Here is a 24073-nt window from a genome sequence, read left to right as displayed (position 1 = left end):
GAAGAATCACTGATCAGGAAAATAGCTTGTCGTTTTAAAATTTTTTAATACAAGACACCTGTCTTGTCATAAATATCATTAAACTTGTATTGTCTCTTAAAGAATGTGTTTACTGAACTAGAATCAGCAAAACCTGGTGTGGTGGTAACTCACATCATTTAGCTCAGCTTCCTACTCAGAACAAGGTTGGCTTCAAAGTTAAGGCCAGGTTGTTCAGGGCCATGTCCAGTTGAGGTTTGAGTATGTTAAAGGATGGAGACTCTACAACCTGTCTGGGCAGCTTGGTCCAGTGTTTAATCACCCTCGTGGTAAAAATAGGATTTGCCTTGTTGAAACTTGTGTCTGTTGCCTCCAGTCCTTCTCTGAAGCATCTGGCTTCTTCCTCAAATCCAGCTATAAGTAGTGGAGGACTGCAATTATAATCTTCCCACCCCAAGCTAAACAAGCCTAGCTCTTCTGTCATGAGCTCTGTCCCCCTGAATCATTGGTGGTGTTAAATCATCTCAGCCCTTGTTGACCCTTTATAAATCACACACATAAACTGGAATCTGAACTGCTGGCCACTAGCCTTTGAGCCTACCACCATATAATCTGACTAGTTTGGATCTCCCCAGCTGGGCTACATGGAGGAGACTGTCCAAAGCCTTGCTAAAGTTGGGGTGGAGAACATCTGCCCTCCCTGCATCTGCAAAACCAGATATTTCCTCATAGAAGCCAGTCAAGTCAGAAAAGCAGGTTTTGCCCATGGTGAAACTATGCTGGCAGTTTGTAAGGACCATCTTGTTCTTCCATGTGCCTAGCAATGGCTTCTGAGGGAGTTTGCTCTGTAATTCTTCCAGGCATGGGAGTGATATTGGCTACCTTGTAATTCTCTGGATCCTCTATTTTGCTTTTGTTTTGGTTTTTTTTTTTTTTTTGCATTGGTTGGTTTGAGTTTTGGAAGCTGGCATAAAATTTGTCTTGCCCTACCCCATCATGGGGAATCTCTACAGTGACTCTCAAAACATAATAGTGTAGCCTTGTTGTGTCATGAGCCTTCTTCAGCATTTTTGGTTACACCCTGTAGAGTTTGATGGATTTGTGTCTATCAAGTTTACTTTTGTAGTCCTCAACTCAGTTTTTTCTCTACCATGGGTGGTACCTGTGTGTCCTGCAGCAAAGGTAATGGGAGACAGACATTGGAGGCCTGAGGGTAAAGGTGGAGGCAAGAAAGGCACTGAGGACCTGAGTGTTTTCTATCTCTGTTAATAGGTTCCTCACCCTATTCACCAACAGCCCCCTGGGTCTTTTTAATGAAACTTTTCATGTTCCCCTTCGCTTCCAGAACTGTAGGCTAGTTTATTTTGCCCTGTTCACTGCTGGACTGAAGTAATTTTACCAAAAAAAACTCCAAAACAAGGTGTTTTTTTAGTGTCATAGTATGTTTTGACTTCAGAGTTAGAGAGGCTATAAGTATTTAAGGAAACGTATTTTGATTTGTTGGTTGCCACTATCACAGTATTTGAAAACAACTATAAACTTCAACTAAGAAGGTAATGAGATGGTAGCAACATTTGACTGAAATGCCAACAAATGCTGTGTAGTACAGAATTAAATCCTTCTAATCTAGAAATGGCTTAGTTCCACATTGGTCATGTCTCCAGACATCAGTTCCAAGAGGAAATGGGCACAAACTTGAATGTAAAAAACTGCATCTAAACCTGAGGAGGAACTTCTTCACTTTGAGGGTGGCAGAGCCCTGGCAGAGGCTGCCCAGAGAGGTGGTGGAGTCTCCTTCTCTGGAGACATTCAAACCCACCTGGACACGTTCCTGTGGGACCTGCTCTGGGTGGACCTGCTCTGGCAGGGGGTTGGACTGGGTGATCTCCAGAGGTCCCTTCCAACCCCATGTGATTGTGTGATCGATATGGGTATGTAATATTTAGAATACTTTGAATACATTTCTTGTAGAAATTCTGTTTCTTTCTTTCTGCAGAAATTAATTTCGGAACTTCAGAAATTGTTTTCTTCAAAAAATGAGACTTATGTGTTAAAATTATGGCCGCTGTTTGTCAAATTACTGGGAAAGGTAAGCAGAAAAGCAGTAAGTTTTACAGTCATGAATCTTCAGGGAAGGAATTTTTTAACAACATAAATACCTTAATTGGGAACTTCTTTATCCTCAGACCCTGCACCGTAGTGGCAGTTTTATCAACTCGTTGCTGCAACTGGAGGAACTGGGATTTCGTAGTGGCTCACCAGTGGTAAAGAAAATAGCCTTCATTGCATGGAAGAGTCTAATAGATAATTTTGCTCTAAATCCAGGTAGATTTAAAAAAGTTAACGTGAATTGTTTTGACTACTGTCACTTTACAGAAGTGGAAGAGACTAGTGTGTCTGATAGCAGGCAATACTATGGTACATACCATTGGATAGACATATAGTATATCTGTGGGATGTACCTGGTGTGTATATACATGAGTAAAACTCAACTTTTGTGGGTTTTCTGTTTTTTTTTTTTTTAAGGAAAAGTGACAGTTTGATCAATAGTTCTGTCTTTTTTTTTTTTTTCCTGCTAGGAGAAATTAATAGAATAAAATTAACAAACCTTTGTTTTATAATCCTTTAATTGATCCGAACAGCGATGAAGTAGAGAATAAAACATTCTGTTGCTCTTACTTTGGACTGTGGATTAATTGGAGAAAAGTAAAGCTTCAGGATTTTAGAGGTGTTTAAAAAGTTGCTTTAAAGGTATAACTGAGACCTGAGCAAGTCTTTTAAATGTAGCCTGTGTCAAGATACAGGGTTTTGGGTTTTTTTTAACTTTGATTGTGCTTCTCCTTAGTGTGAAGAGAAAAACTAAATGTGGACATTTCTTAGTTGAGCTGAATTTAACTTAAATTATCATTTTAATTTGTTTCCTATCTGGTCGTTTGTTCTGATCTTGATTTCCCATAAATTAATTAACGAAGAATCTGATTCTATCAGAAAACAAAGTCCCCGGCACAATCGGTGCTGGTTGTGCAGGTTGCAGTGGGGTGAGAGCAGTCTCTGTCAGTATTTCCTTAGGAATTTTCTTAGGAATTGCAGGTGGGCAGGTTCTGGTGCTGCTGAGCTGGCAAAAAGTTGTTTTTTTCTTTCAACACTTGCATAGGCTTGAGCAAACTTGTGTGCAGACACGCTGAGCTATTGCTGCTTCAGTGGGAAATGATGGTTTGTGGCCTCAGAATTTAAGGCTCTGTTTAAGATCATTTATTCTCTTGCAGTGATAATGCATATATATGTCAAGTGTTTGGTTTTTCTCTTACTGTGGCAGATAGGGCTCCCTAACCTAGTGAGCAAGAGGGAATTGCCTTCTGTTTGTGTTGATATTCAGTAGATTGCATTTCAGTCTCGGTATTGGAAAGAAATACTATTTCCAGGTTCATTCTAGACAACAATAAGAGCAGTAAAATAGGCTGAAAGGTTGGTGCATTTACTTTGTATTTTAGTTTTGCAAATTGTTAATTGAATTTTAAGCTAAAATGTATTAGGAAAAAACATAATGGTTTCAATTTTTTCCTTATTCTGTCGTTCTGTGATTTAATTATTTAATTGCCTTGATTAAAAATGAACTTTTCTTGGTCTTCAAGATATATTGTGCAGTGCTAAAAGGCTGAAGTTGCTAATGCAGCCACTGAGCTCCATCCATGTGAGAACAGAGGCTTTGGCACTGACAAAACTGGAGGTCTGGTGGTATTTGCTCATGAGGCTGGGCCCTCAGCTGCCTGCAAACTTTGAACAGGTAACTTGACCAAAAACTTAGTTTGTGTTGAGTGTGTGAAGCCAAGTCCCCCCTCTCTTACTGTAACTCATTCCCTACCTGCTTTGTCCTTCTCTGGCTTATTATTAAAATCAGACTCTTAACCAAGTGTTTCATTAATGTGTGCATTGTAACTGGAATGAACATAATGTTTCTACTGGGCTTGCAAATTTCATTTAATTAAATGTCAGGATAGGAGTAAAGGAAAAAAGCCAAACAATTACCCTTTTAGATATGGTGCAGTGGGGATCATTCTAACTTTTGTTAGATTTTTGTTCAATCTAGCCATCTCTAATTCGTGTATTGGTGTGCATGTTTTAAATAGCATCTTAAAAATACTGTTATTTTTAAAATGAAGTACTCATAAACTCTGAAGCTGAGTTTTATCAATCGAAATTGTTTCTGTGAAGAGCAATACGGTCTATGTGTGTGTATCTACAGTGATATTTGAAACTTGTAGTCCTTTGTGGCTTATGGTTTGTGTCTCAGACCTATTTTCCCCGTGGTTTGGTATCTCTGCAGGTTTGTGTACCATTAATCCAAAGTACTTTAAGTTTAGATTCTGCCACTCCATTGCAAGGAACTCCCTCACGGGCACCAGCCAACCAAAGCCTGGCCTTGGCAACCCCTACATCAAAATCAGGTACTGAACTCCAAGCTGTTCTATTTAACACGTTTATGCTTTTTCTTTTGCCTTATATTATTATTGAAAACCTTAATTTTTCTGCATGCTCATTGGAGAGCTCAGAGGTGGTGATTGACATCGGATAAAATTAGGCTGTTGTAGTCAGTATTTCAAGTTTACAAAATTGTTCTGGTCAAACTGTGGTGAGGACAGATTTTGGTGAATTGTGTTCTCTTTTGCAAGGGAGCATTGGTTGGAAACTTAGCACATATACAAATACATGAAAAACTGTTTATATATGCCATTCTCATTTCTGTAGCATTTTTAATTTCTGCCTGAGCAGTAACCCAGCAATTGCAATACATCAATAATTCTGATACTTTAGCTACCTGTGAAATCACACCTATTTGAGCTTAACATCTAAGAGCCAGCGATAAGGAATGGCTTCTTTTTCTCCTGTTTGTGGAAAACCCAGCACTCACAGCTTGAGTCATTCTAGACTGCTGTAATAGGAGCCTTGGGTACATTGTGGAGGTGTCCTAGATGTGTAGATCTTGTTTTGTCCCCTTTTTTTAAAAAAAAAAAAGTTCATTTTAGTTCTTTGAGATCATAACTGAGGTTTGCACGAGACTTGTGTTCAGTGTAAAAGTTTCTAATGCAAACTCTTTCACAGCAGTGGGTACTATATAGCTAGTGTATAGCCTACTGTGTAACTTGCTCTGTAACCACAGCCTCTGTGGAGGCTTCCTTTGCCAAAATAAAGTTTGAGGCTTGAGGCTGCAATCTTTGGAAGATATTTTTTCTTTCAAAACACGTGTTTTTGACTGTGATGTTGAACCCTGCTTAAAAGGAGTGTGTGCTAGATACCTGTCTGCCTGGTAGAGGTCCCTTTTAGCCAACTCTATGATTCATGCTTTTCATGTTGACTTTGGGATTTTGGTCTGTTGGCTCTTCCCTTTCACTTGGATGCAGGTGAAATATGAGACAACTTGTAATTTTTCTCCCCTGGCTCTAGGTCCTTACCCATTTGCAAATGCGGTCACGCCGAGGATGAACTTGGCTTCTAGTCCAGCAGGAATGGTGGTGATTCCCTCCATTCAGCTTTTGGGGATTGAAATGCTGCTTCACTTCTTGATGGGACCAGAAGTTGTAGATTTTGCTAAGCAAAACAAACTTGCACTTAGTTTAGGTATGTGAGTTATATTATTTTTTTAAGCACTTTCACGTAATTTGAGATTTACCAACGTTGTTGGATTTAAAGATGTCTATTAGCATGAAATGCTTTAAACATTTAAACCTGTTAGTTGATTATTTTTTTAAGGCTTATCTTACCAGTCGACTGCAAAATAACAGATTTACAGAGCATGTTTTTTTGTTCTCCTAGAGCCTCTTCAGTACCCACTGATCAGTAGTCCTTCTTTTTTTTGTAAGCATGCCAGCACGTTCATAAATGCCGTTCAGGACGGCTTTATTGCAATTGGAAAAGAAGTTCCAGGTAAGAATTTAGTGGTGAAATTTGATTTCTTTTCTGGAAAACAAAGTGGGGGAGGGATACCTAATAAAAAATAACCACTTTCTGTAATATTCCAGTGTTAGCATTAAATAGAACTACTCTGACTTGATTTGAAAGCTTATGTCAGTTTTGGCTTATGACAAAGTCTGTTGTTTTAACAGTTTGTATTTTAACTGCAATTTTGTTTAATGTTTTTATTGCAAACTGAATAAAAATGTTTTGATGTCTTGTAGATTGTATGCTGAATGTTATATGGAAGGACATAAATGGATATGTAAAAACTGCTATTGAGTCAGGTAAAAAACACTTTTTTTTAATTTATTTTGTCATTGCTGACTGGTTAGAGGTGGTTTTTTTTTTTTTTTAAGACTAGGCCTTAAGTGTTATTTGCTTCATTGCTGGTAAAACTTGGGTTTAGGCATCATTAATAGTTGTTTTTGAGGCAACGACTTATATTTTTTGTGATGCCTGCACCTGTGTGTGACAAATAAAAAGTCCTACTGATCTGATCCACTGAGGCTTATTGGGGAAGGCACAGAAGTTCTGAATGATGGTCAGAGTCACCGTTACTTTCTTCTGCTCTAACTGCGAATATTCTTTGTTCTAGGAAATAAGAAAGAAAAGCAAGGGTCAGAAATACTGACTATGTTGCTCCAGGCCTTAAAAAACACTGTTAGATCAAATTCTCTTCCTGTGCAGAAAATACTGGTAAGTTGGGCGGGTTTGTCTTGTTTTTTAAAACTGATTTCTTTTTGACAGTGTAGATTCTGATTGGTAGCAGGCTCTTGCATCTAACTTAACAGTTGCCTCTTTGTAAAGAGACAACTTCTTTCATGTAAACTAAGTTGTACAATTCTCATCAGATGGCAGAGTCTTGCTTAAGGGTTTCTTTCTTTAAATATTTTTCATATTTATCAGCAATATTCTCTTAATTGGGTAGATGGTTGTCCTACCAGAACCAAAAGTTACTTTTGTGGTGGATTTTTTTACTGAAGGGAAGCAATTGTTAAATTTTGCTTTTATTTTTGGTGTTATTTAAAATATTAGGACATCCAGGAAAAAAGTGTTTACGTATGTTTTCCTTTTTTCCCCTACTTAGTCTCTCATTGATATCACTGTTAAGGAACTGCCTTCAAAAGTATTGGGATCACCAGCTTATCAGGTTGCAGATATGGATCTTTTAAATGTAAGTGTGACTTGGTTCCAGAACTTTGTTTTTATGCTGAAATGTCGTAGGATGTCATATTTGCACAAATGTACAGAGGATTTCATAATTAGATCCAGACTTTTCAGGAAACTGTACTATTCTGTATTCCAGAGTGCAGACTTTGTTTCCAGCTCTCACTTCTGATGAGTACTTTAGCTAAAAAAGGGTATGCAGAAAGCACTGTACTAATGAAATAGGATTTCTCATGTTCAGGTCAGGACTAGGAATACAGGTTGCAGACTGAGTAGGAGTGTGCTAGCAGTTAGATTTATTAAAAGTTTAAAAGGTTTTTTAGGGACTTAAAATCGGGTGATGATCAGCTCTCCTCCTACATGCACCAGTAGATAGAGGGCAACTTGTTTATTTTGCACCAGTGGAGACAGAGCTTTCCATAGAAAGTAAGTGAAGATAGAGCTGTGAAAAAAGCTAAACTTTTATATTGTTAGCCAGGGAGTGCATGGAATTCATTTGGAGGCTTTTAAAAGCAGACAAATACTTGGGAGAGGAGACCTAAGTGAAATAGAGTAAGCAAATGCTTCAGCTCAAGTGAGTCGTATAAAACTGCGTGTACCAGAGCTGGCTTAAGAGCTCAGCTCTCAAAATTCTTCCCAGCCTTTTTTCCCTTCTGATTGTGTTATTTACATTTGGAGGCCTTTTCTGACTTAAGTACAAGAATCAAAACTTTTTGAAGGTGGTTGAAGCTGTAATTGGTAGGTATTAAATGCGTTTTGTTAAATACTTTAATGCTAGCAAACCTGAAATGCTCGTGATAGATTTTTAACAGAGATTATCCAAAAGAGGTCTTGTTGAAACCTTGAAAGAAGTAAATGTTGGGTTGCCCCATTTGGTTCCAGGTCTCACACCGTGCACTGGTTGTGTTACCTGCACCTACCTTATTGTGCTGCATGGAATTGAAGGCAGTAATGACTAAATACAGTAAAACTCACAGCCTTTTAAATAGAGAAGTTTTTTAGCTTCAACTAGAGTGTAATTGGTATTCTGCTGAAGTGCCAGCATCCAGCAGAAGCTTAGTTTTCCCTCTCATTTTTATTTTCACTAGAGTGTAATTGGTATTCTGCTGAAGTGTCAGGATCCAGCAGAAGCTTAGTTTTCCAGCTTTCCCTCTCATTTTTATTTTTAAGTGTTAGAATTGACAGTCTTTAACAACTTTTAATAGTTGGGAAATTCTGGCTTAGAGTTAAATATAGTATATAGATAAATACACATGTAGGTGAGGCAGCTGTTTCGTTTGGTCAGTGTACATGTTGTTCTGACCTCTGAAATTTCTCTTACAAGGGAACACCAGCGCTGTTCTTAATCCAGCTGCCTTTCCATAATAACCTCTTGGAATCCTGTGTAACAGAGGAGAGGTACGTGCTGGTGGTTGTTTACAATGAGCTTTTCATAGAAGACTTTTGAGAGGAGAGGTACGTGCTGGTGGTTGTTTACGATGAGCTTCCTGTAGAAGACTTCATGGAAGTTTTTCCTGACTTCAGCTGGAAAAAGTATCTTACCTATTTCCCTTTCTTCCCTAGATTCTTTGTAATCCTAACAACGCTGGTGGGTTTTGTTTTGTCTGGGCCTACATCTCCACTGGCTTTCAGTGAATCTGTGGTTGGAATTCTTAATCAGAGCGCAAAGCAAGTGGAAAACAAGGAGCATCTTTGGAGGATGTGGAGTATTGTTGTTAATCCACTGACCGAATGGATTAATCGGGTAGAGTGGCTTTTTGTTCTCTTTCCCTGTGAAAAAAACACAGGAAAACTTTGTGCTGATCTTTTATCTTAATGTATCTTTAAAAATTACATGTCTTGAATTGGTAGTGCACTGACCGAATGGATTAATCGGGTAGAGTGGCTTTTTGTTCTCCTTCCCCTGCAAAAAAAAACGATTAATCGGGTAGAGTGGCTTTTTGTTCTCTTTCCCTGTGAAAAAAACACAGGAAAACTTTGTGCTGATCTTTTATCTTAATGTATCTTTAAAAATTACATGTCTTGAATTGGTAGTGAAATTAAAAAAGCTTGGTCCTATTCATGAAACTGGAACGTGTGCAGCATTTTGTTAAAAAGTCCCTAAGTTGAGGATGAACATCTGCAGTGAGGTGGGATGAAGGGCAGTAGTGGAGGAGTGATCCAGAGTGTGGTTTGAAGTGATTTCAGTCAGTAAAGAGTGATTGCTCTTAAATACAGTGTCAGGAATGCTTTTCTCCTTTTATTTAAGATTATAGTTAAGTTTCTAGATGTGCTTCAAGCCCTTGATCCTTGGCATAGTCTTACTGCTACAGAGGATGGAAACCTGCCCTCCAGGACCTCTTAACTTTTAAATACCAAGAGACTTGTTTGCTTTGTTTGATAATGTAATAAATACCGAGTTGTGATGTTTAGAATGTAATTAGAACAGTATTTTTCACTAATGAAGTACATTGAATCTAACGTCTAATTCTCATGTAGCCTTAGCCCTAAAAATCCTAAAATTTATAAAGAAAGTTGTAGGTGCTTTAAGTAGGTTGCTCTCATGGCTTATTGCAGCTGAAATAAGTAAGAAATGTGTGACATTTGTTAACAGATTGTTTTTATTTGTGGAATTAAGCTATTTTGGAATTTAGAAACAGTGCCTTTTATCTCTTTAAATAGTAGGGTCAGCTCAAACTCTTGAAAGAATTGAGAATAACTAAATTATGAAACTGGAACGTGTGCAGCATTTTGCTAAAAAGTCCCTAAGTTGAGGATGAACATCTGCAGTGAGGTGGGATGAAGGGCAGTAGTGGAGGAGTGATCCAGAGTGTGGTTTGAAGTGATTTCAGTCAGTAAAGAGTGATTGCTCTTAAATACAGTGTCAGGAATGCTTTTCTCCTTTTATTTAAGATTATAGTTAAGTTTCTAGATGTGCTTCAAGCCCTTGATCCTTGGCATAGTCTTACTGCTACAGAGGATGGAAACCTGCCCTCCAGGACCTCTTAACTTTTAAATACCAAGAGACTTGTTTGCTTTGTTTGATAATGTAATAAATACCGAGTTGTGATGTTTAGAATGTAATTAGAACAGTATTTTTCACTAATGAAGTACATTGAATCTAACGTCTAATTCTCATGTAGCCTTAGCCCTAAAAATCCTAAAATTTATAAAGAAAGTTGTAGGTGCTTTAAGTAGGTTGCTCTCATGGCTTATTGCAGCTGAAATAAGTAAGAAATGTGTGACATTTGTTAACAGATTGTTTTTATTTGTGGAATTAAGCTATTTTGGAATTTAGAAACAGTGCCTTTTATCTCTTTAAATAGTAGGGTCAGCTCAAACTCTTGAAAGAATTGAGAATAGCTAATTTCAAAATACCACTGGCAATACGTATTTAGAAAATTTTACTTGTCATCTAAATTCTGTAGCTTCGTTACTCAGAAAATCGTTTTCTCGTTGCAGACTAACGAAGTAAATCAGGGTGATGCCCTGGAACACAACTTCAATGCTGTTTACAGCGCATTGCTGCTACCAGTATCACATATCTTCCCCGTTCAGGAATTCCCCCAGGTAACAGTGAATGCATAATGTTCATTAGAAACAATGTGGGGTTTATTAAAAAAAAACAAACTATGAAGTGCTCTCTGATATCTCAGAGCAGAGTTTATTATCGATATGTTTATACGTTGACCCACTGCTCCAGGGTTGGAATTCTTGAGTTACGTAGGTTTTGACAGAAGAAGAAAACTTAAAGCAAGTTTTTATCCTTTGTGCACAGACATTGATATTTATAAACTTTTTCTTTCTGTTGTTAAAGCCAACTATGAAATCCTTGTTGCGCACTTGGTCAGAGCTGTATAGAGCATTTGCTCGCTGTGCTGCTTTAGTTGCAACAGCAGAAGAAAACCTATGCTGTGAAGAACTTTGTGCCAAAATAATATCTGGGCTAGAAGGTGAAACTCCAGTAGTGAGTATAAACCAGTGATATTGAACTATATAAGTACTTTAGAAGATATATTTTAAAATTAGATATAAGAATCTATTGTAAAGTCTAATGTAGTGCTTCCTATAACTTAAAGTGTTTTGGGTGAGACTTAGATTAAAGCTATAACAAAGTTCTTTTTATTAACAGGAGTTGGAGTTGATCTAGAAATGGATTGGGAGTAAAAAGAATTATAAAGCTTAAATATTAAAATAGTAGTTAAGCAATCTTTGGATTTGTCTTTGAACTATTTAAGTAATAATTTAGTGAATGTCATCATCATGATAAATATGATCTGTCTGGTTGAAATGTGTGTGTATATATAAAATTACTTCAGGTTGAATTAACAAATAATGCAAAACCAGGCATTTTGGTTAGGAAAGAGGAGAGGGTAGCATTGTAGCAGTCAGAGGGTGTAACTTGCTACATTCCTGTTACTGTCAAACCTGTACACTACAATTTAAAGACTTCTCTGTTTAATAAAGCTTTAGAAATAAGCTTTTGAAAGAGGAAGCCTTTACATTATCTGTCTGGCCTCTTTGCAAGCCCACATCATATAGGCAGATGGAGTTTCTGTACGTGTTGGTGAACATCAGTTTTGGAATATAAAATCCTTTGTTGACTGTCTTTTGAAAAAAAAACCAAACAAACAGCAGATGTAAAATCCTTTGTTGACTGTCTTTTGAAAAACAAACAAACAAACAGACCAAAACTGTGAAAGGAACAAATAAGAAACAGATGAGAAAGAAACGTAGAGTCTGGAGGACTACATCATTATAACTTAATTTGGATGCAGCTGTATCCTGATAATAAACTTAAATTTTCAAAAATTAATAATAGTTAAGCAAGCAAAACTTAAACAATTTAGAGCTTCAGCATGTAAGTTATATTGAAACTAAACTTTTATTGACCGTGATATCAATGTTCCATATAAAAGCAAGTTTTTGTTTTATTTAGAAGAATTTGTGATGGATTTGGTGGGCAGGAAGTGTGAAAACCCGTGACCCATCTTTTTCTGTGTCCTAGAAATGGCTGGGGCTTCCTGACTGTTAATGACAACCTTACTGTTATGCCCACAGTGACTTTTCTGTAAAATCAGGCTTTGTGCAGTAACTGAACTTAGGCACACACTGACATTCGGTAACACGTTTTGCTAGACAGGTAGTGCCTCAAACTGTAATACTTTTGGTGAATCTTCTTAAACCTAACACCTTCTTACAGCTGCCTGTTACTGTTTGGTTTCTTTAGATAACGTAGATGCTTATGTCTTATTTGTACAGAATGGAAGACTCAATCTTAAGCTTCTGTAAATGTGTGTATTTTAAAATATAAACCTTTCTGAATCTTACCTGATAACGTAGACAAATTTCATCCACTCTTAAATTTAAAAGCTGTTCTGTATGTTCTTGTCCTGAATGGCCAATGTGTTTGTTTTTTTTTTCTGTCACTGTTGCTCTTTTGGGTTTTGCTGATGACTTGTGTTTCCTCCTCAGATGTTTGCAATGATGGATGGTCTCACCCATATTATATCAGTTATGGTTGACTGCCTCAACTTTGCACCATATGGTACTAAATATCAGCCCAAAAACCGATGTAAGAAAATATTGAATATTGGCGGTTTCTGTCTCTTTCTCCCAGAGCTGGTTGAAAATTAGAGTTTTTGTAGATGCAGAAGTGATGACCTTAGGATGTCAGTGGGCTCTATAGGCAACACATACCATCTAGGTAATGAAGGGGTTGACAAAATAGTCATCAAAAGGAACTGAAAATATCATCCAGTACACATATTTGAGTGTTGGATCTTTTCTACTCGTTGAGCAGCTACTGCACAGCCTGACAAAAGGCATCTGAAATCGATGTAAACCTTGAGGCTGCTTTACTGTTCAGTTGACTGTAAAACACGGCTGGTTTCTGAAGTTGTATATGATATTTTTGCAATGATTTAAACTCTGCATGTGAAATCTGCTTTTGCTTTGTGCAGACGTAATCTGAAGGAGTAAAGATTGATCATAATCCACAGTCTAATGATAAAATACCTGCCTAAAACCGATGGTAAACTATGCACATAATCTTAGAAAGGCTACTGCTTCTGAAGCTACTTTTGCATAAAATAGTTGAGAATAGGTTTAACAGAAGACCAAAGGTCATTGTATGTAAAATGATCTTTGTTTTGTTTCCTCCGCCCACTTATAACTACTAAAGCTGAAGAAATAATTTACAAAATAATGTAATTCAGTATAAAACTTGAACTATTTCTCTGCCCCATGTGAGGCTACTGCTTCTGAAGCTACTTTTGCATAAAATAGTTGAGAATAGGTTTAACAGAAGACCAAAGGTCATTGTATGTAAAATGATCTTTGTTTTGTTTCCTCCGCCCACTTATAACTACTAAAGCTGAAGAAATAATTTACAAAATAATGTAATTCAGTATAAAACTTGAACTATTTCTCTGCCCCGTGTGAATTTGTTCAAGTATAAGACACTTAGTTTTGAAACTACTTGTGTGTAGGTATAGTGTGGGAATCGAAGTTCTGTTTCTGGTGTAGACAAAAAGTTCATAGGTCTTTTGTTGTAACGTGTGTTGGTTAGATAGGAAGAAAACTTACTTTTTTTTTAATGTTAGCTCCACAGACACCTACAGATTGGTCTAAGAGGAAGAAGGAACCCCTTGGAAAGCTTTCCTCTCTATTTAAACTCCTGGTGATGTTACTAAACTCTTTCCATGTGTTCAGTTCCAAAGAAGCCTGTTCAGAAACGTTGCTCTCTGTTGGTCCTTCAATTATTGCTGTTCTCGACAAAAAGTTCATAGGTCTTTTGTTGTAACGTGTGTTGGTTAGATAGGAAGAAAACTTACTTTTTTTTAATGTTAGCTCCACAGACACCTACAGATTGGTCTAAGAGGAAGAAGGAACCCCTTGGAAAGCTTTCCTCTCTATTTAAACTCCTGGTGATGTTACTAAACTCTTTCCATGTGTTCAGTTCCAAAGAAGCCTGTTCAGAAACGTTGCTCTCTGTTGGTCCTTCAATTATTGCTGTTCTCCACAACATCATCAGCCGCGTTTCGTTGCCTTCCGTTATCGGGACCATGTTTGCAATCTTCTCAAAACCCCTGGCAGTGTTTTATGAAAAAACAAAGTGAGTATTTGAAGAATGGTTGGAAAACTGGATTCATTGTATTTGCTGTGTATTGGTGAAATTCTGTAACAAGTGGTGTATTTGAATACAGCTCAGGGGTTTTCAGGGCTTTGGCACTAGTATGCTAAGAACTTTCAGCTCTTTCCAAGCTTCTTGCTTCTTCTTGCTTCAAGCTTCTAGAACTTTCAGCTCTTTCCAAGCTTCTTGCTGCTTCTTGCTTCAAGCTTCTTGTCCTTGTGGCCAAGAAGGCCAATGGCCTCCTGGGGGGCATCAGGAAGAGTGGGACCAGCAGGTGGAGGGAGGTCATCCTGCCCCTCTGCTCTGCCCTGGGGAGGCCCCAGCTGGAGCACTGGGTCCAGTTCTGGGCTCCCCAGTTCCAGAAGGACAGGGAACTGCTGGAGAGGGTCCAGCAGAGGGCTACAAAGATGAGGGGATTAGAACATCTCTCTGATGAGGAAAGGCTGAGAGATTTGGGTCTTTGTAGTCTGGAGAAGAGAAGGCTGAGGGGGGATCTGATCAACACCTATAAATACTTCAAGGGTGGGTGTCAGGAGGATGGGGCCAGTCTTTTTTCAGTGGGGCCCAGGGACAGGACAAGAGGCAATGGGCACAAACTTGACCATAAGAAGTTCCACCTAAACGTGAGGAGGACCTTCTTTGCTGTGAGGGTGGCAGAGCCCTGGAAGAGGCTGCCCAGGGAGGTGGTGAAGTCTCCTCTGGAGACATTCAAACCCACCTGGAGACGTTCCTGTGGGACCTGCTCTGGGGTGACCTGCTCTGGCAGGGGGTTGGACTGGATGATCTCCAGAGGTCCCTTCCCACCCCGTGTTATTCTGTGATTCTTGCTTTAAGAACAGCTTGTATTTTACTAGACTCAGCCTAGTCAGCAGGTACTGGTTTTGTAGCGTGCCCCAACACTGCAGAAGGAATGGCTCTGTAAAGCATTGCTGAGAACTTGCTGTTTTCTACAATTCCTGCATAAATAACCGGGGGGGGGTGGTGGAATAAACCCAAACTGACCTAGTTGTACAGGAAGGGAAACCTGGAGGGCTTCTGAAAGCTTGGTATTTAAATTTGGTGTCTCTTTGGAGTGAATGTATTGCCATCTCCAAAAGACTGAAGTGTTGTGCTGTTTGTTTTCGCTGCAGTGAATTTATTAACAATAATTTGTTTTCTTGTGGGTGGGAACTGTGTAAAATTTTTGTAGGAAAAAGAGAAATCATAATTACTTAAAGTACACTAAAACCCTGTAAGATTTTAAGCAGAGGGAAGTACTGAGAAATATTTGTTTGTTGCTATGCATTGCTTTTATATGGCTTTGCTTTTTTATTTTTAAATTGTTGTAGCCTTCTCCTTCCAGGACATAATGGAATAAGCAGGGGCTTGGTGGGAGGAGGCCAGCAGAGGCTTGTCTCTGGTTTGTTGGTGGGTGCAGGACATTTACCTTGGGCTCAGGAAAAGGAAAAGAAATTGAGTATGGCTTTGGGAGGAGAGGATGGGATGGGATGGGAAGCTGCCAGTCAGCCTTGAAGCTTTTCCTGAAACTACCTGAAGCTACCATTAATGTAAAATTCATCAGGATTCCCCATCTCAAAGGCAAAAATCCCCTTGTTCCTGTGTAAGGTTGAGTTGAAGCCCCCTCTCTCCATCTCCCATCTCACCTGCCTTTGAGCTTTGTCTTTCTTAGAATTACTCATTAAAAGGGAGAAGTGAGCGTTGGATGTATATCTTTAAAGGAAGGTATATGCAAGCAAATACAAGTTTGGGAACCTCTTCGGGTTGGAGGTCACAGGCTTATAAAATAAATGACTAAATGCAGTTTTCCCACATTTTGGAGGACGGTGTGTGTACCCAGGGATTTGTAGACATGAAATTACTTAGTTTAGGTGATACTTCAGCTTTTTAATGCAGATATTTATGGGACTGGGGAAATATGTTTGAGGAAAGATTTAAGAGCAAGACAAAGAAGGCAGTTAGGAGCTACTTCCTAAGAAAACCTTTAAGTTTGTACTAATTGGTAATGATCTTTCCATTAGCTTATCTTAAAATTAGCATATAAGTATCAGTGGGGGTTAAAGGATAGACTGACTTGAAAGTATTCACATCAGGAAATTTGTTGATCGCCCCATGGGAGGTTGGTGTCAACATTATTTCCTCGAGTTGCACACTAAAAACAGTGTGCAGTGCTTGAGTGCATTACATATTTAATTCTCACACTTGAGATAAATGAGACAGCAAAGCATAACTTTTTGTTTGTTTCTTTTGGCAGGCTTGCTGATGTGCCCAAAGTGTACAGTGAGCTCAACAACAAGGTAAATTTACTGGCGTTGGGGAAAATGTGTGACAAGAGTTTTGCTGTTCATCCTGTATTATAAAAAAAATAAATTAAAAAAGGTATTGAAGGTAGAGATTTATTTTTAAATGATTGATTTTTTACTAAAAAGATAGTTGAGGTTAGCTGTTAGACTTTCTGTGTGGTGTTTAAACTTGTTTATTCAGGCCATGCTACGCAATGGGGTAATAATGTTTTAAGTGATGTTTTAAACTTCTGAATAGTGAATACGTGCAATATTTGAATTAAACAAAAAAAAACCGTAGTGTTTCTTCTCTCCCTCAGCTTGAAAAGCTCCTGGCTGAGATCATCCAGTGTGTGCAGTCTCACTGCACGGGCTCTTACGACAGCGATTTGCTGGCGCAGCTTTCTCCCTTGCTCTGCGTGATATTCCAGCACAAGAACAAACAGATCCGCCACCAGTGTGCCCACTTCTGGAACACAACGTTTGCCAAGGCCGCGTCGTTAACATACCCTGAAGAGTTAAAGTAAGATACACTTTTATTTTTCATATTTCTGTATTTTTAAAGGAAGAGATCGCGGGTTACGTGCAAATGAATTGGTGGTGTTCTGCTCACCGTTTATATTCTGCTTTTTGTGCAAGCTTGGGTATCTGCTGGTCTTTTTGTGTACCTCTCCACCCTCCTCCATAAATTTAAATTTCTTTTTTTTTTTTGTTGAGCAGGTCTGTGTTAAGCCAAGCCAAAAAGAATATTCCACTCTTGCTGCCTGCTTTTGAAAGCGTGGAGATGGCCGAAGAGTACAGCGGCCCCTTCTCTGACGCGGTAAGGATTTTATTGACCCTCAACGGGTGCTTCGTTGGGTAGAACTTCATGGGAATTGTTCAGCAGGGAGTGGCAAGGTCAATTTTGATTTTTGCTGTGATTGGCCTCCGCCTGCTTTATGTTTGGAATATAAATTGTGCTGGGAAAGTACCATCAAAAGACTGAGCTGGTTCTTAAACGTTATGGGCGTTTTAAATTGGTGGGTTCTACTTGCTTGGTTGAAATAATGAATGTATTAAGTTGTCCTCTATGTATTTTAGAGGAAAACAGGAGTGGGGACAGTTCAGTTGTAGGAATTAATGTATCTCAGGATGAGTTTGTGAGCTTGGAGTTTCTTCATACAGTGCGTTCAGCGTGTTTTTATTTGACTAGATGGAAAATTCACAGCTGGATGCAAAAATAAGTGGAATGGAGGTAAAGCTGGGTCAAAAACGAGACTCTATATTGGCACAAACGAGTGAACTGAAAAACGAAGGAAAAGACAAGCCCAGTAACGTGCAAGTAACATCTGCCAAGGTAAGATTACAGATAGGTGTGATGAAATCAAATCCCTTTTGTCCTGCAGAACATCTAGAATGCTCTGTAAATTCTCAGTTAAAAAATAACACGCTTTGTGACAGTGGAATATTTTTCTGTCCAACATAGGCTGTATAATAGCACACACTAATTCCCCTGCTAAATTTACAGGTTGAGCTTTAAGGAGGGGTGATGGAGGGCAGGGAGTGGGGGTTGCAGAATCTTCTAGGAGATTTATGGGGGGGAAAAAATCGCTCACAAAGAAAATCAACACCTACTGAGAGTTTTGTGCTGATTAATATGTTAAGAAAGCTGGTTGGTTGGGAACTGTTCCACTTAGGATGGCTGTATTGAACTATGAAGACACTTCCAATTCCTCTGTCTCGTTTGTAATCCAGTGGGGTTTTCTTTTTCCTTTCTGTAGTTGAAACTAGAATTTTCATCTTCGAAGACTAAGAGTGAGATACTCTTGGAAGAGGAGAAATCAGTTGATTTTGTGTTTATTCCTCCAGAAACGAAAGAGAGAATATTGACAGAGCATCAAAAAGAAGTGCTTAGGTCCAAGAGGTCTGTAATTTATTGTGTTCAGCTTAACACGAAGCGTCATCACATTGAGTATGTCAGATTGACATCACTTCAGTTCCTGTGTCTCACACTACTTTTTAAAAAGTCTGCCTTGCTGTTTCTGGCTTTGTTTCAGAGCTGATATTCCTGCAATGTACAACAATTTGGATGCATCACAAGATACTACCTTGTTTTCTCAGTACACACAAAGCCAGGAAGATTCTTTGTAAGTAAAGGCTGCCACTGTTGCCAGGAAAGGTCTTCCCCTTTTCTGCTACGCTTCTAATCTAAGTAACTTCTGTTTCAGGGGAAAACCATCTTTAATAGAAAATGCAAAAGAAGATACTAAAGCCAAGCCTCAGGTAATTTCTCCTTGTCTAATGGTAATTAAGATATCAGAATTATTTTCTTCATATTAGGAGCTCTGGTAATTAACAGCAAAACTCTCTGTGATTACTGTGTATGATGTTGTTTTAAACCTGATTTGGAAACTCTTCAAGCAAAAAAAAGTACCTCAAATGTAACAGCTCACAGGAATAATTTCTTTTCCCTGTACTGCTTAAGCTGTAAGACTCTTAATAATATCTTTGTTCAGAAGCTTAGAAGTTTCCACATTCTGAACTGCTTCTGGATGAAGCTGTAATGGGTTGAGGGGTATTAAGTAGTAGATTTTTTTTTTGGGAGGGGTGTGTGGAAATTTCAAAGTCCTAAACATAGATCTGTTCAGTTTTGGAGAGGAGTTGTCTGCACAGCTTGTTTGACCAGCTGCAGTGCTGAACAGGCAGGAGGGAAAATACAGCAGATTCTTCATAAAAACTGCTTCAGTAGCAGATTTGTTAATATGCTGTAAAACGTTTTTGCAGTTCTTCATGTTTTGAGGTTAAATGGCTTTTAAAAAAATTAATAATTAAATCTTTGCCTTTTATAACTAGGGAGGGGCAGATAATAAAATAATTTGAAGGAAGAGTGGTTTGAAAAATGGTGTGGGGTGCGGTGTTTTCTATTCAACCAGAGCTGGTTTTTTATGTTCTGTTGATATCAAAACTCCAGTCCTTTGATATTTTTGGGACAGGAAGAAAATGCAAAGAGCGAAGGACGCCAAGGGGAGTCGGATGAGATGGTGGGGGGCTGCAAACCAGCCCATCCTCCGGAGAACGCCGCCTGCGGGGAGGAACCACCCGTGACTCAGATGGAGGAGAGCTCCACCTCCAGCAGCAGGAGGGGGACACAGAGGGACGCGGCCGACGCCGTCCCGGGGGAGCTGTCTGTTGGAGAGGGGTTAGAAACCAGTGCTGTGGACACGGCTTCGAAGGAGCCCTCCGTAGGCAACGAAACCACTTCCAACCTCAGCAGCAGTTCTTCCAGTGACGTCATTTCGGGGACGCCGCAGCCTGCCAGCCGCCGGCAGTCGTTTATCACTCTGGAGAAATTTGGGAGTTCAGTGAACAGACCCTTCGGCCTCTCGGTGTTAAATAGTATCGCCGAGACGCCGGGGAGCACTTCTGTGGCAGGGAAACAGGAAAATACAAGCGTGTGCAAGACTGGTGCTAAACCCGAAAAATCTGGTGAAGAAAATACAAAACCTTCAAAATCGGAGCCCGAGCAAGGAGTCACCGCCGCGCGAAGGCTGACGCGTAGGCAGAGCAAGTTGGAGCACCAAGAAAACAAGCAGTCCAAGGTGTCCCTTGGGTCAGAACAAGAGTCTCCTGCCTCCAGCAGTACGGAAAACAGTCCCGAACTGTCTTCTGCAGTAGAGAACATAGAAGAAGTTCTCCTTAATCAGTCCCGAGCTCTCCATTCTGCAGAAGAAGACATTGTGAAAGTTGAAGGTGTAATAGCAGAGATAGAAAAGGTCCGGAAGCTGGATATGGATTCTAAAGAAAATACACCCCCAGAGGCCACCGTATCACCTGAGCAGGTAACGGGGGACAACAGTCAGGTTCCACAGGTGTCCCCCACTCAGAAGATACCAAGACGTTCTTTGAGACGACGGTCAGAAGCTGTAGAAAGCGCAGCGGGTAGTCAGGATAAGGAAGATGGCCACCAAAAGAGACGTAAAGAAGATGAAAAATCTGGGCCAAAGAAGGTGCCACAGACTAGAGATGACGCGTCCCAAAAGCAGAAAGCGGTTTCTGGGAAAACTACAGAAAATACAAATAAAGAAAGCAACCTGGTGGAGAGAACTGCTGTGGAGGAGGAGGAGGTGAGTGCAAAGGAGTCTCCTGCTTCAAGGGGCCTCGATGAGGAAGCAAACAAAAGTGGGAGGAGGCCAGAAGATACCATGAAGAGTGACGCAGAGGGTCAAGACGGTAGCTCCGGTGTGGTAGGTCAGAAGAAGGTGGAACGCCCGCGGTACCACACAAGAAGGGCCTCACAGGGATTGCTTTCCAGCATAGAAAACTCGGAGGCTGATGGCTACGAGCCCAAGGAAGAAAGCACCAGGAAGAAAAGATCAGCCAAACTCAAGAACAGAAGTGATTCCCTGGAAAGTAAATCGAAAGATCTACAGCCGGGAAGCCAGAGCCATGAGGTGTCTTCCCAAGGAAACGACATGAAGAATCTCTTGGAAGCAAGTCAAGGTGAACTGAGCCCTGAAGTGGGCACGGACGCTGCGGTGACATCTGAAGTGTGTGACCCAAAGCATCAAGAAGTGCCTGCAGGTGTTGGCAAAGCAGAGGCATCTGCTGGCTCCAAAGATTTGCCTGATGCACAGAATGTCAATGTGGACCAAAAGAGCAGTATGTCAGTGGAATCATTCTCCAACTCCTGTGTGTCTGATCAGGATTTGAAAGCACCAGAGGACGATAAACATGTTGAGAAGCAAGCAACTGAGGAAGAGTGTTGTCCAACTATTCTGCCTGAACCCGTACCGGGAGGAAATGCTTCAGGTGATGACCTCTCCTCTTCGCCAGCACCCGAGGGGCAGAACAAGAGAAGCAGAAGGGTGAAAAGAGGGAGGAGCTGTGATTGCTGTGGCACAAAGCCAAAGCAGCAGATACTGTCAGTCACTGGATCAAAAACTGAGAGCGCTCCTGAGCTGAACGAGTCCCAGCCCAGCCCAGTTCAGACGCCCCTAAATCCATCAGAGGTGTCCGGTAATTCCAGTTTGGACGAGAGCTTGTCCCTGGCACCTTGTGCCATGAGCACTCCAGTGCACCCCCCGAAGGAGCCCACTGCCTTTGACTTGGGAGGAGAGGGAAGGTCTGAAGATGATCTACAAGGAAGCGTTGTAGAAGAGGAGGGTCTGGAGGATGCAGAGGGTAGAGCAGGAGAAACGACCGACGCGGTGGTGGACGTGGAAGAACCTGCTGATCAGAGCGATGGAACTGGGCAGTGTCTGTCTGAGGGTGGAGCAGAAGAGCCTGGTGACAGCTCCGTGGTGGCAGGGAATGACAGTGAAGAACCAGTGGCTACGGAAAAGGAAGAAATGAGTCAGAATGGACAACCAGAGGAGATACCCGAGGCGCCCATTGACGTTAGCGAAACTGAGAAAAACCAGCTGGATGAGCCAGAAAGCAACTGGGGCAACGAAGAAGCAGCTGAGAACAGCGTAGGAGAAATTTGCACTATTCCAAATGAAGAGGTGAAGGAGGAGTTAGTGGAGACTGAAATCACGGTGCCTGAAAACGCGGCCTTGGAGACAGAAGGTGCCGTAGAAGGTAACGGCGTGGGTTCCCCTCAAAAGCTGGAAGATGACCATTCGTTTGCGTTGGCGAACGAGAGCCCCAACGGGATGCAGGCACGCTGCACGTGGTCTCCTTCCGCCTCGCCCTCCACCAGCATTTTAAAGAGAGGTGTTAAAAGAAGTCAAGATGATGATTCCCTGTCACCTGCCAATAAGGTATTGCGATGTGATTGTATGATACAGTTTATATTATATTTATATTTCTATTATATGATTATATTTATATTATATTTATATATATTTATATATATATTTATATTATATGATTACAGATTATATGATACGGGGTGTTTAATGGGGTCTGTAGAGTAATCACCTGCCAATAAGGTATTGCGATGTGATTGTATGATACAGTTTATATTATATTTAGATGATTCCCTGTCACCTGCCAATAAGGTATCACGATGTGATTATATGATACAGTTTATATTATATTTGTATTTCTATTATATGATTATATTTATATTATATTTATATATATTTATATATATATTTATATTATATGATTACAGATTATATGATACGGGGTGTTTAATGGGGTCTGTAGAGTAATGAATCATAGAATCATAGAATTATTGAGGTTGGAAGAGACCCTTGGGATCATCGAGTCCAACCATCTCCCCTACTCTACAAAGTCCTCCCCTACACCATGTCCCTCAGCACTGCATCTAAACGGCCCTTAAACACAGCCAGGGATGGTGACTCCACCCCCTCCCTGGGCAGCCTGTTCCAATGCCCGACCACTCTTTCTGTGAAAAATTCCTTCCTAATGTTCAATCTAAACCTCCCCTGTTGGAGCTTGAAGCCGTTCCCTCTCGTTCTGTCACTAATTACCTGTGAGAAGAGACCAGCACCAACCTCTCTACAGTGTCCTTTCAAGTAGTTCAGCCTCCTCTTCCTCATACTGAACAGCCCCAGCTCCTTCAGCCGCTCTTCATATGATTTGTCTTCTAGGCTCTGTTGAATTACTGTATTTTTCACTCCCTGGTGGTTTGAGCTCATACTGTAAAAAACTATTTCTCTCCAAACCCAGATTCGCCGAGTCTCTTTCGCGGACCCCATCTACCAAGAGGGACTGGCCGACGACATCGACAGGAGAAGCCCTGTCGTGAGATCCCATTCTTCTTCCCCCTCTTCCCGGAGCCTTAAAATTTTATCCAATATCCAGGCTAAGGTGGGTTCTGTCTTCTGTGTGTCCCACGCACTCGTGGTCCTCGGTAACCGAGACCCCCTCGGTGTGTGAGGGGGTCGTGGTGGGTTGAGCCTGGATCATTCTGTTACTCTCAGAGAGGAGTAGGGAGCGAGAATCTGCCGATTTACCAAATTCCTATCATCCTGAGAGACCTATATTTTTTTTCTTCCCTCTTTTTTTTTTTTCTATCCAGCTTATTACCACTCCAACCAAAGGATTTCTGTCCCCAGGATCTCGTAACCCTAAATTTAAGAGCTCAAAGAAGTGTTTAGTAAGAAGCGCTTTGGTTCATCTATCTCTTCTATATTTTTTTCCCCTGTATTCAGTTGCGTGATGGTTAATTTAATAATTATTCTGTGTCCTTCAAGATCACGGAAATGGCCAAGGAATCTCTGCTCTGCCCCACGGAGTGTGTGTATCCTGCCCTGGCTGGCTGCAAAGTGCCCGTGGACGTGATTTTACCTCAGATCACATCAAACATCTGGTGAGTGGGGGTTGTTGCTCTTGAAAACAAGGTTTTAATAGAAACTGAGCCTGCGGAACCAAAATCTCATGCAAAATACCATGATTCAGTCTGGGGAAGAGGAGACTGAGGGGAGACCTTATTGCTCTGTACAAGTACCTGAAAGGAGGCTGTAGAGAGACGGGGGTCGGTCTCTTCTTCCAAGTTACAGATGATAGGACAAGGGGTAATGGCTTCAAGTTGTGCCAGGGGAAGTTCAGGTTGGATATTAGGAAACATTTCTTTACTGAAAGGATTATCCGGCATTGGAATGGGCTGCCCAGGGAGGCGGAGGTATTTAAG

General features: G+C 40.4%; 1 protein-coding gene across 1 annotated transcript in view; it reads left to right on the top strand.

Annotated features, from left to right (window-relative positions):
• The window catches only part of RIF1 (replication timing regulatory factor 1), a 38157-nt gene that overhangs the window by 9543 nt on the left and 4541 nt on the right, over positions 1–24073 (top strand). The window contains exons 8-33 of the mRNA XM_014951336.1: positions 1976–2068; positions 2166–2304; positions 3612–3763; positions 4304–4424; positions 5422–5595; positions 5791–5901; positions 6153–6215; positions 6527–6627; positions 7019–7105; positions 8423–8496; positions 8662–8842; positions 10540–10647; positions 10895–11044; positions 12553–12652; positions 13930–14194; positions 16464–16506; positions 16812–17014; positions 17212–17311; positions 17684–17827; positions 18252–18394; positions 18528–18617; positions 18699–18753; positions 19464–22232; positions 23110–23250; positions 23462–23539; positions 23637–23752. Of these exons, the coding sequence (XP_014806822.1) occupies positions 1976–2068; positions 2166–2304; positions 3612–3763; positions 4304–4424; positions 5422–5595; positions 5791–5901; positions 6153–6215; positions 6527–6627; positions 7019–7105; positions 8423–8496; positions 8662–8842; positions 10540–10647; positions 10895–11044; positions 12553–12652; positions 13930–14194; positions 16464–16506; positions 16812–17014; positions 17212–17311; positions 17684–17827; positions 18252–18394; positions 18528–18617; positions 18699–18753; positions 19464–22232; positions 23110–23250; positions 23462–23539; positions 23637–23752 (5801 nt within the window). The remainder of the gene's footprint in view (positions 1–1975; positions 2069–2165; positions 2305–3611; positions 3764–4303; positions 4425–5421; positions 5596–5790; positions 5902–6152; positions 6216–6526; positions 6628–7018; positions 7106–8422; positions 8497–8661; positions 8843–10539; positions 10648–10894; positions 11045–12552; positions 12653–13929; positions 14195–16463; positions 16507–16811; positions 17015–17211; positions 17312–17683; positions 17828–18251; positions 18395–18527; positions 18618–18698; positions 18754–19463; positions 22233–23109; positions 23251–23461; positions 23540–23636; positions 23753–24073) is intronic.

Source organism: Calidris pugnax, unplaced genomic scaffold (assembly GCF_001431845.1).
Source record: "Calidris pugnax isolate Ruff unplaced genomic scaffold, ASM143184v1 scaffold190, whole genome shotgun sequence".
Taxonomy (NCBI): domain Eukaryota; kingdom Metazoa; phylum Chordata; class Aves; order Charadriiformes; family Scolopacidae; genus Calidris; species Calidris pugnax.
Note: the sequence above shows the minus strand (reverse complement) of the source record. Positions and strands in the feature narration are given on the sequence as shown.